General features: G+C 35.7%; 1 protein-coding gene across 1 annotated transcript; it reads left to right on the top strand.

Annotated features, from left to right (window-relative positions):
• The first annotated feature begins 4,332 nt into the window (after positions 1 to 4,332).
• Positions 4,333 to 11,151, top strand: LOC145567642 (PHD finger protein ALFIN-LIKE 1-like). The gene is made up of 5 exons (XM_081626972.1): positions 4,333 to 4,637; positions 4,744 to 4,776; positions 5,834 to 6,056; positions 10,080 to 10,200; positions 10,726 to 11,151. The coding sequence occupies exons 1-5, from the start codon at positions 4,550 to 4,552 to the stop codon at positions 10,984 to 10,986; spliced, it is 726 nt and encodes a 241-aa protein (XP_081483098.1). The 5' UTR covers positions 4,333 to 4,549; the 3' UTR covers positions 10,987 to 11,151.
• The last annotated feature ends 517 nt before the right edge of the window (positions 11,152 to 11,668 follow it).

The raw sequence follows: 11,668 nt of genomic DNA, 5'->3' as shown, positions 1-11,668 counted from the left end.
TTTCTTTATTTTGGTAACCTTTAGAGTGACATTTCCGTCTCGACGTTATTTCCGCTAACGTCATGCCTTATGTTTTAGACGGGGTGTTACATTATAAATGTCATAATTTTCAGATTTTGTAAATTTTATAACCTAGGGTTTTTAATTATTGAAAATCACGATTTCAGGGTTTTTACGAACAATTGATTTAGGGCTTTTATAGTAATGATGTTTGAAATTTTGGTGATTATAACTAATGATTAGTTTAACTTAATTCCAGATTATTTTGAACACGTAAATTCGTATTTTAATTTTTAGATTGCGCTCGTTAATATTAATCTCGTTTTATTCCCGATCAGGTTCTAAACTCATCCGATTTTGATAAAAAAAAGTAGTGTTTTCCATGTGGAAACAACGTTTTAAGAAAGATTCACTACCTTTGGTAGTGAGCACCACCCTCTCGTGGCCAAATTCAGCCTCTAAATATGATTTTCGGGCAGTTTTTAATTTTTAATGAAGTTTTTTATGCTTAAAATTTTATCCTTGAGTTTGATTAATAAAATTAATTATGTTTAAGCTTAATTAAGCATAAATATATGTTTTTATTGAAGTTTTAAGAGGTTTTTCATCATATTATATTGTTGGAAATTACTTGGGTTAGTAATATTAATTGTTGGTTGTTTTTTAGGAAGTGATTATTTCCTAGGAGACTTTTAATTGAGTATAAAAGTGATGTGTTGATAAAGTTTTGAAGGGTTTTTAATTAATCTAAAGTGCTGGAAATAGTTTCTAAGTACTACTTTTGATGTTTTATAAAGAGGGTTTCATCACCCATTAAAAAAGGGAGATTATTAGGGGTTTTTAAATAATTTTCAGATTTTTATTAAACTTTAAACTTGCTGTAATTTCATGTATAAGAGTATATTTTAAGGTTTTTATGAAGAAAATTTAAAGAACTATATATAAGCCTTTAAGTTTAACTAAAGGGAAGGTTTTAAAGTGTTGTTTAATTAAATTTTGAAGGTTTTTAAGTAAGATAGTATTGTTGTAAATTTATTTGCTTGGGTATTAATTTAATTCTCGTTGTTTGGTTTAGAAGAGGAGTTTATAGAAGGTGATTTCTAGTGAGTAAAGTGGCATACCAATTCGTTTACTTAAGGTACGTACGAGTTACGAAACCTTGCCTTTAGAAGCATGTTTAGGGATGTATCGCGAACTTAGTATCATGTATAGAGAAGACTGAGAATGATTGTTTGGTTATACATTGTAATTTCCATATGATGTGCACTATTTTACTTTGCAAATATTATTTATGCATTAACTTTTCAATATGCGCTTAGAGGCAAAGGTATGTGAATATGTGGAATAATTTATTTATTATTCATTTATGATTATTGAAATAGAATGAGTAAAGGAAGAATTCAAGTCTTATGAGACGAGGTTAAGGTTTTGGGGGTGCCTTATGCACTCAAGGTGTTTATACACCGAGGTAGTTAAAGGAACCAATAATGAACATTGCTTGTCACTAATTAATCAAGAATTGAATTGGAAATTTGGTGCACTTGATTGAATGGATATTGGATTGATTGTATTGCTTGCATATGAGTCATCACCAAGTCTAAACTTGTAAATCACGTAAAGTGCAAGATGGATGAGCAATAAAACTCTAGATTGGTGCACATCTAGAGTAATGACAATCAGGGGTTGGGGTACACGAGGTATTAGCCGTGCACTTTTCTCGAGGCCGTTTGATCTACGAGTCTCTTATTTCAAATACTTTTCAAAACTAGGAGTTAGATGAGATCTCATACTAGCTACGGTCACGGAGTCGCGCTCGTGGTCGTTGGATGTTTTATTGATGTTTTCGAAAGGAGGCATGGGGTTTTCTTTTGTTGATGTTCCAAATGGAGCATGGGTTGGACAACCTTGTCTATTGCTTAATCCAATGAATAAAAATGATGAGTTAACTACTTTTAACTAATGGAGTCTTAGTAAGTTGATAGTTGAGTCATGTGTTGAGTCTACAAATTAATGATGTGTGTTGATTGATTATTAGTAGCATGCTATGTTTCGCAGCTTGTATGTACTCAGCTTTGCTGATTGCGTGCTTTTATGTGTCTTTCTTTGGTCATGGCCTTCGCCTTTCAATGACCCCGCGACGATCCAATTTTTACACTTGTAATATTGGGGAGCAGATTAACCACGTGTTCTTACACATGCAGCATTCGCATCAAGGTTGTGGGGTTTTGAGTGGAGGGTTGGTTACTTTGCATAATTTAATTTGCTACTTACCTTTGAATTTATTTAAACTCGTTTTCATTTTATACTATTTCTTCTAGTTTGGATTTTGAATAAGGGCCTTAACGGTTCCAAGTTGTAAGACTTAATTTGGTTTTGAAACTTATTTTTAACTGAATTTGTTTTTCCGCTGCTAATTTCTGATATAGCCTTAACGTTTGAACACGTGGCGGTAGCACGTCGGTAATTCTCTTGAATATTGTTCAGGGTCCTCACAAGTTTAAAGAGAGAATTATTGGGGTGTTACAAGGGTGGAGATCGTGATGGTAGCGGCAATAGGCGTGGAACGTGGGATGAGGAGAGGGTGCCGAAGATAGGCGGGGGTGGAAGTTGTCGGCGGTAAGATGGGGAAGGGGTTGCCGACAGTGGGGATTAGGTTGTCGGTGGAGGCTGGGTAAGAATTTAGGTTTTTTTTTGTTTTTTTTTTTTAATTTTATTTTAAAATCCAATAGATTGGTGACACGTGCACTAGGTAGGCCTCATTAAATTCAATTTTTGGATTTTTTTTTTTTGTGCTGTTATAATAAAAGTTTTATATTTTGTGATGTTATTATAATCAAATTTCTGACAAATTTTGTGGTGTTATTTTCTAAAATTTCCTTTCATTGTTGGTCTTTTCTCTATCTTGTTTACAATAATCTATAATACTTATATAATTTTTTTTTCAATATATTTCGCTTGAATAATAATTTAATACATTTATTTCTTTGTTCTAAACGTTTGTGAAAATTGAAGAAAAACACTTATTAAAAATTATGAGAGTATTATACATTTCATTAAATTAAAATGGCCAAATTTTATCTCAATTCATAGGGTCTCCATAATAGCTGAGAGTTGGAACGGTCTTAGTCGCCATAATATTGGTCAATGGAAGAAAAATAAAAACCTTGAAACTAGCCCCATCCACCCGCCCTTCTCTACCCTGCCTAGGAGACAACCACCAAGTCACCAACTACCACCCTTCGCCGCACCGCTTCCCTAGCCCAACCGACCCTTATCCTTTCCCTAACCACAAAACCACCGGCTACCACAACCCCTTTCCCCAGCCAAAACGGAGCCACCCTTTTTTCAAATTCCCTAAATACGGCCATTGAAATCGGCCGGTTAAGGGTCAAAATCGGTCAATTTAGGTTCAAAACTGACCACTCAACCCCTAAATTGACCTATTTCGACTAGTATTGGCTGATTTCGGTGGCCATTTTAAGGGAGTTGGTATATGGGCGGCTGTTTTGGATGGGGGAAAGGAGTGATGACCAATTTTAGAGTGGGGGGAAGAGGAGGGGTGTGGGTTCTGGTGGCTGAGCCGGGGAGGAGGTGTGCCAAAGGTGGGGCAGATGGTGGCAGTTGTCAAGTGGGAGTGGGGAAGGGGGATGCCGGTGGTGGGGGTAGGGTGGTTGGGTTAGTTTTGGGCTACGGAGGGGAAGAGAAGCTGGTTACCGGTAGGGGAAAGGGTCATGATTTTTGTTTTATTTAAAAATAATACTATATAATTTTCTTTTCAATTCACCAAGAGAAAAATTAAAAGTTAAGTGATACCAAATAGAATTTTTATTTTTTTTTAATATCACATTCCCTTTTACCAATTGTTGCATTAATTACCTTGACATTAAAATCTTTATTATTTCAATTTAATTTCTCTTATTAGGATTCATTTTTAATATATCCCACGTGATTATATTTTTGCTCCAAACGTTTGAACACCCCGCATCTATTTTTCTAATTCTGCGTGTTTTGGCTGAGGATCAAATCCATCACTGATGTGGAAGGACTATCTCCATCCACCAGGCCAGCCTCAGTAATCTTATCTGGATTGACACGTTATGATAAGATATTTAGTGCGTATCATACATCTCCATATTTGCTTAAAAAAACTAAAGCATAATCACGATTCGAGTTGATCTTATCCTTGGCTAGGCTAGGTTAGGTTAGGTTAGGGTTAAGTTGACTCGATCAAAGTATGGGCTAACTTAGACATTAGCCTATAAAATGTCACATCAAAGTCACATGAAAGGGTCCCAATTATCAAGGTTGCATATTTTAGCAACCACCTTCAACTCTCTCTTTCTGTCTCTTGTGGCGATCTCACCGCACTTCTCCCCTCTTTCTCTCTCCTCTGAATGACAACAAAACTCCACTCTTTGTCCTCCAACTCAACCATTTCTTCACTCACTTCCTCATACCCTTTTCATCTTTTCCTGTAATTTATTTTTCTCTGTTAAATTCTTAACAAATAAAACCCTTTTAAATCTGCTTTTTATAACGATAATTAATTATGTCATCCTCAAATCCTCGAACTGTGGAAGAGATCTTCAAGGATTTTAGCGCTCGTCGTGCTGCTATTGTTCGTGCTCTTACTTCTGGTACTTTCTGGGTTTTTCTCTCTCTCTTTTTTTAATTTTTTATTTCTGGGTTTTTTTGGGTAACCGTTTTTGTGATCTGGGTTCTTGTTGTTTTTTTTTGATTTAGATGTTGACGAATTCTATGGACTTTGCGATCCGGGTAAGTTGAATTTTCTTCGCTTATTTTGTGATTATTTTTCATGGGTTTTTTGATTCTGATTCCTATTTTAGTTAATTGGGGAAATGGGGTTTCAGATTTGATGGTTGATAAGATTTTTAGGTCAATTTTGGATTATGTTCTTGTTCAGTTTGTACATTTGGATTTTACTGTTTTTCGTATTGTTGTAATTATTATGGGTAATTGTAATTTGGCGTTGTTTTCATGAAATTCTTTTATTTCTGGGTTACTGAGTTTTCATACTTGTTAGTTGTTACCCAGTTCAATGCTGTATGTAGTTGTTGAAGTTAGTTGGCTCTTAAATTTTGGATATAAAATTCGGTTTTGCGAAGTCTTCAAAAAAATTGAAAAATTATAATAATAAAAAAATTCAGCTTTTTTGTTTATTTTTTTGAAGACATAAAAAAAACTCAGCTTTATTGAGTGTACTATTGTACTGAATTTTGATATCGAAATTCAGTGGTAAGTGGTTTGCCTGAAGTTAAAATCTCAATATCAGATTTGGGTAGTTGGTGATGCATGAATACAAAAAGGGGTTGTTTTGACTCAATCAATCATCAAAGCCTTAATCCCATAAGTGGTTATTTTGACTAATTTTGTTTAATTTTATTTACATTAGTGAAATGAGTTATGTTGCATAGGAATTACATTGTCCTGTATTTTCATACGAGAGGATATAGGTACATGGGCAGGTGACAGCACCTTTTTTCCCAACATATCTCCTTTAAAATAGAGGTTCAAGATGAGCAAAATGTGTGTTACTTAACATGTTTGTAATATCTCCATAATTTGAGTAGTAAAGAAATGTCATCTGGATAGACCATCTTATAAATTACAGGGATTTAATCACGTAATTTACTGAACTTTCAATAGTATAAGGCTGATATCTGACCTTGAGGCTACACTTTTAGGCCAGAGCCTTGTTATTGCTATTGTTATTAGCTATTGTGATATGCTACTGTATAAGTGATATCTTGCTGAACATGGTGCTAGAGTAGCTGATATTGTTTCATTTTGCTTGTTTTGTGTCTCCCTGCAGAGAAGGAGAACTTGTGCTTGTATGGGCATCCGAATGAATCGTGGGAAGTTAATCTCCCTGCAGAAGAAGTACCACCTGAGCTTCCCGAGCCAGCTCTTGGGATCAACTTTGCACGGGATGGAATGAACAGGAGAGATTGGCTTTCTTTAGTTGCTGTGCACAGTGATTGTTGGTTGTTATCTGTGGGTTTCTATTTTGGTGCACGTCTTAACCGCAATGAGAGGTATATTTTTTCTGTTGGTCTTGTGTGTGGTTATATGCTTGTCTTTCCTTTTTACAAGGATGGACACAAGCTCTTGTGAGATATGTTGATAACCTCTTATTCATTGCCATAGATGCTGTGAATGACATGTTGGTTTATTGATGTCATTTGATGTACATGGGCGCAGCTAATTTTGTCATGTACTCATGTCAACATGATTATACACATTTATGGTTCTCCAATCTGCTTGGAGACAGCTGTCTATTCAAACCAAAGTTCGGAAATAGGAAGCAGAGAGAGGGAGATTTGGGGGTAATCATTTCCCCAGACTTCAGAGGCAGTGTTAAATGGTGAAAGAGACAGATGGAAAGTCAACTTAAGTGGTGGAAGTAGGGGCTGACTATAGTGGGTTTTCTGAGGACAATAGTTGAGGACTAGTGATGGACCTGATGGCGTAGGACTAATAATGGGGCAAGATCTAGACATGACAGGATGTTGAAAATAAAATTGCCAATGATGTTTGGCTTTGTTGGTGAGAGTGGTAGAAGAGGGTGGTGAAGTTTGATCTAGAGTCTTTTTTTTAGGGATGATAGAAGAGGAAGATAGGAGGGTAAGGGAAGACTATATGGTTAGAGGGGTAAGGGAAGACTATATGGTTAGAGGGGTAAGGGAAGACATGAGTGGGAGTGTTAGTAAAATTAAGTACATAGGCTTAAGATGTCACTGTTGTAAGTTTTGTAACTTTTCTATGCCTCCACCCTATATTATACATCCACATGGTTTTTTTTTTTTTTTTTTTTTTTTCTTTTTTTTTTTCAATAGTATTATGTGTATATTATAATACTTGGTATTTTACCAATGTAGTAATTCTTGTTAATGATTGAATACCTACCGTTTCTCAATATGTGCATAGTCCTCTTTTTCTATAGTTAAATTGCATAGTGGAGTTACATTGTGATTGGTGTTTGTCTTGCATTTGCTTAAAATGATAAAAATGTGTCTCCTAAGGGTGTTTTAGAAATTCTATGGGCATGTCATTACATGAAAGAATTTAGTTAGAGCGGAGTCCTCATGTCCCAAATTTTGAGTTGTGGCGAGTTGCACTCCTGAATAATGTATCCATAGTTAACCTCTACTACCTCCATGTAACAGCCATTATGCATTCTATAGAGTTTCCTTCTATTGCTTTGTTAAGTTTGTCATTTTATGGAGTAGTAGTCCTTTTCTTTTCCATCTTCAGTATATATTTCTGGAAGGAGTGTTTTCGTTTTCATAATTGACCATCATTGTCATGCTCTTGTACTTTCTTGCCGCATTATCCATGGTTGTATTTCCTTCTTTTATCCCCCCTCTTTTTTCCTTTTTCTTTTTCAAATTACTTGGGGAATTTTTCTGTCCCCTTGTAGCACTTCCTGAAATGGCCCATTTATTGTCTCTCTTATAGCTAGCCACACTTATATCTGCTTTTATTTTTTCACAGTTGGTCACCATACGTGAACCCTCTTACATGGGCCATTTTAGTAGAAAACTGTAAGTGAAATAAGAAGCTGGTTGGTCTTTAGAGAAATGGAAAGGAAATCAGAATCATAAACTCCTTTGTTGCTGTTTGGTTGTGCACTATTTTGATTAGAATGTTCAATAGGCTAGGATGGACGATTCATTGATAGAGGAGCGAACACTAAACAGTGGCAGATTTAAGTCAGTTGGGGCATTAATGTTGGGATGCTGAGAGCTGGGTGTGTTGTTGGTGAGATATAAAGAAGGGTCTGGAATCTTGAGAGCAAGAGAGAGGTGAAGGGAGGAGGGGTTTGAAAGTTTTAACAAATATAAATATCCTTTTTGCTCAACTAAACAATATCCGGGGGGGGGGGGGGGGGGGGCTGTAATTTTTTTGTCTTTAGTTTCTCTTTCTTGATTTCATTCCTTTCCTTACTCTATGCATTTTGAATTTACTTTTGACATTATAACAGGGGAGAGAGAAGAGAGGGAGAGAGGGGGGGGGGGGGGGAGAGAGAGAGAGACAGAGGGGGGTGGGGAGTGTCCCTGCTGGTTTTGTCAGAGTGGGATATTCTGTGTCAATGGCTCCATGCCATGAGTCAGATAGTGAAGATTAATCCCTTTTGTAGTAGCAGTTAGTGATATTTAAGCAGTGAAATTCTTCTAATGGTTGAAGGATGTTTCGAGGGGAAGAGTTAATGATGTTAGATAGTACTCATGGGAGGACTCTACTGAATGGTATCTGCCTGCATGAACATTAGTTTCAAATAAAAACTTATTGCTGATGATTATAAGAATGAGTGGCCATTTAGAAAGGCATATTACAACTTTGAAAGCAAGTTCATATTGAAGTTAAGGATTTTAAAGTAACAGTCTTTAAGAAGCCATCTTTTAGAAAAACTGGGGAACTCTAATGATTCCTATGACATATTCAGGTTCCGTAGAAAACCAACAAATAAAGAATCATAGAGTAGTAGAAATAGACCCCTTTATAATCTTGAGGAGTTACTCCTATTGCAAATTGGTTTTAGGATGGAACCTCCTTTGGGCTTGTAAATGGTTCAAACTTTCTTCCATTGATGGGTGTGGCAGTGTGGCCCAAACCCTTTTGGCAATTGGCAAATTTGACTTTCAGTTGATTGACAAGTGCTCTCTCTTTTATTTCCTCTGACGTTTTGTCTCTTCATTTCTTTCTTGGAAGATGATCTTAGATATACTTTCTCAATGGGTACTACATAAGTAACCTTCTAGACTCTATCCTCCTTAAGCTTCTGCGTTTTTTTTAATTCCATTGAAGTTTGACTTACCTGGGATGAATCATATGGTGATTTCCCTGCAGCTGTTTGTGATTGATCATAGCTTATTAATATCCACTTGTTAAACCAACTTGAGTCACACCGTGTTCTTTTTCTGAGAAGGTAAACTATCTAGTATTTACCCAAAGTAATTGATTACCTTAATCCTTTTAGTAACTGAGTTTGTGAAACAGTTTCAACCACTTATACATTTTGTTGATGAAAATAGGTTGCTAGTAGGATTGATGAGATAGGATGCATGTGTCGTGTGTCTCATTATCTTGGCTTGAATGTGTGCAATTTGGTATTTGTATTTAGATTCTAATGTCGTTAAAGTAGCTGGCTTACACTCTGATATGTCTTGGCTTCTCTAATGAGATTTTCTGTGCTATCTGCATTGAGCTGTCACTCGGTGTGGTAAATTGATGATAAACATTTAACTTTGCTAGTCTGCGGCTTATTAAAAAAATCTTGCCTCAAGCAGGCTGGGACACATGAGGCACCTATCTGTGATTTATGGGTTCCACTTCCCTTATTTCCCCCAAACTCTTGTCCCTAACTATAATTCCCAATTCTCATTTCGGCGGGGTAATTAACCAATACCTTTTTTTTTCCTTCCTTATTTTACCTTTCTAATGTTAACTTTTAATCAAGAAAACCCCTCTATCCTCCATATTTTCTCTTGTTGACCCTAAAAATAATAAATTGTTTCCACTACCGTACTTTTATATTAACTTTAAGAAATAGTACCCCCATTCCGATTTATTCCCTAAGAGTGTGTGACTGGGAGATGTGGGGCTTTTATTGGAGGACAGGAGTAAAGAGGATCGATTTATTATTAATTGGGGTGAAAGGGGACCCTGGTTTGTGACTGTATTGCCATTTTTTTTTTTTACTTGAAATATGCTAATTACTACTCCCTTCATTCCGAAAGATTATTACTCGTACATTTGATGAATTTATGCGGTTATCAAGGAAAAGGAGATGGTGGAAATGATTAGATGTCACATATGTCGAGTTCTTTACACTCGGACATGGATGACACTTGGATACATACCTGTTTCTGATACTTTCAATCTAGTCCAAGTAACATAGTTTACTGAGGTCTCAGTTTATGTTGTCTGTTTTTTTGTTCTGCGAGTGTATTTTGTGTAGGCTTTGAATTAAAACAGCAGGCTGCTTATGTTCACAATTTTCTTTATTGCCAGTTGTGAAGAACATTATTGATAAAGTTCTTCTTTTTCTTTTTCAGGAAGCGTCTATTCAGTATGATAAACGAACTGCCAACTGTCTTTGAAGTTGTGACAGAAAAGAAGCCTGTTAAGGACAAGCCTAGTGTGGATAGTGGTAGCAAATCCCGAGGAAGCACCAAGGTGAGAATAATAGCAGTAGTTCATCATTATCTGGTTGTTTTGATACATTATTAGAGTTGTTGAGTCCTGAGAGTTCCATTGAACTCTTGTTTATGCTTTTTGATAATACAGATATCAGTGACTTGTCTCTTGAGTCTTGTCTGGCATGTTTGTGATACACATCACATTGAATTTATCTGCTTTTAATTTTTTTGGTTACTGAGAGAAGAAGAGGGGGGGGGGGGGGGGGGGGTGGTACCATTGTGTTAAAAAATTATATCTTTTGAATTCAGAATTACATTTTGCCAAAACAAAAACAGAAACAACCTGCATCTGTATGCTAGACTCTCTGACCTGTATTATTTACACCACTTAGATTGCTACAAATTGTTTGGTATCGGTGTGAAATGTATATTTGCTACCGGATCTAGTATAAACTAGGAGATTGAAGGTGGTATGCTTGTGAGAAGGGAGAAAGTTTTTTTTTTAGTCCACATTCTTGGGGCATTTCCTTTGGGTCAATAATGCCCCTTTGTTTTCTTGCAGAGAGCAAGTGATGGGCAGATCAAGAGCACTCCCAAGCTGGCTGCTGATGAGGGCTTTGAGGATGATGAAGATGAGCAGGGTGAGACACTGTGTGGCAGCTGTGGTGGTAATTACAGTGCCGATGAATTTTGGATTTGCTGTGATATTTGCGAAAGGTGGTTCCATGGCAAGTGTGTGAAGATAACTCCGGCCAAGGCCGAAAACATTAAGCAGTACAAATGCCCATCTTGCAGCTTGAAGAAGACAGGCCGTAGTCACTGATGCTGGCACAAGGAAGATCAGAAGAATTTTTACCTGGGTGGCTGACATAGTATAGCAGATACTAAAAACTATCTTTAAAGTATGAAATTTGTAGTTAAATTTGTTGCCAGCTGATGTTTGTTTATACAGCACCCGCATTTTAATGTGATCCAAGATTTCTTTATCTGTCTGGGAGTCTTGTATTTTCTTGTATCGGATAGTTTATGATAAATGTATTCGTATTAATAGTGATAGGCAATAGCCAATCACAACTTGATGTTATCAGTAACACATAGGTTGATTGTCTTAAAATTTCAAGTATTCAGCAATCATTATTCATCCAAAGCTGAATTTATTAAACTTAGCCCCAAAAGTTTCTCATTCCAAAATGTTTTGATATACCCTCCATTGCGAATGGAATCTATAATTAATTGAATTTCTATATTTAAACACAGGCAAGTGAGTTTTTGTTAGATTATTCTTTTCGATTTTTAGTATTAAATACTTCTTATATAATAATTTGTATATCATGATATATATATATATATATATATATATATATATATATATATATATATATATATATATATATATATATATATATATATATATATATATATATATATATATATATATATATATATATATGTTGAGATTTCTTAATTATCCAATTAAATTTTGCATTTTAAAATTGACTAAAGGA

The sequence above is a fragment of the Chenopodium album genome, chromosome 11, assembly GCF_948465745.1.
Source record: "Chenopodium album chromosome 11, dcCheAlbu1.1, whole genome shotgun sequence".
Taxonomy (NCBI): Eukaryota; Viridiplantae; Streptophyta; class Magnoliopsida; order Caryophyllales; family Amaranthaceae; genus Chenopodium; species Chenopodium album.
The sequence above is the reverse complement of the archived record's forward strand: the minus strand, read 5'-3'. Positions and strand labels throughout refer to the sequence as shown.

Coding starts and splice junctions, on each gene's coding strand:
- LOC145567642 (XM_081626972.1), top strand. CDS start 4,550: ATGTCATCCTCAAATCCTCGAACTGTGGAAGAGATCTTCAAGGATTTT. Junction 4,638..4,743: donor TGTTCGTGCTCTTACTTCTG/GTACTTTCTGGG, acceptor TTTTTGATTTAG/ATGTTGACGAATTCTATGGA. Junction 6,057..10,079: donor CGTCTTAACCGCAATGAGAG/GTATATTTTTTC, acceptor TTTCTTTTTCAG/GAAGCGTCTATTCAGTATGA.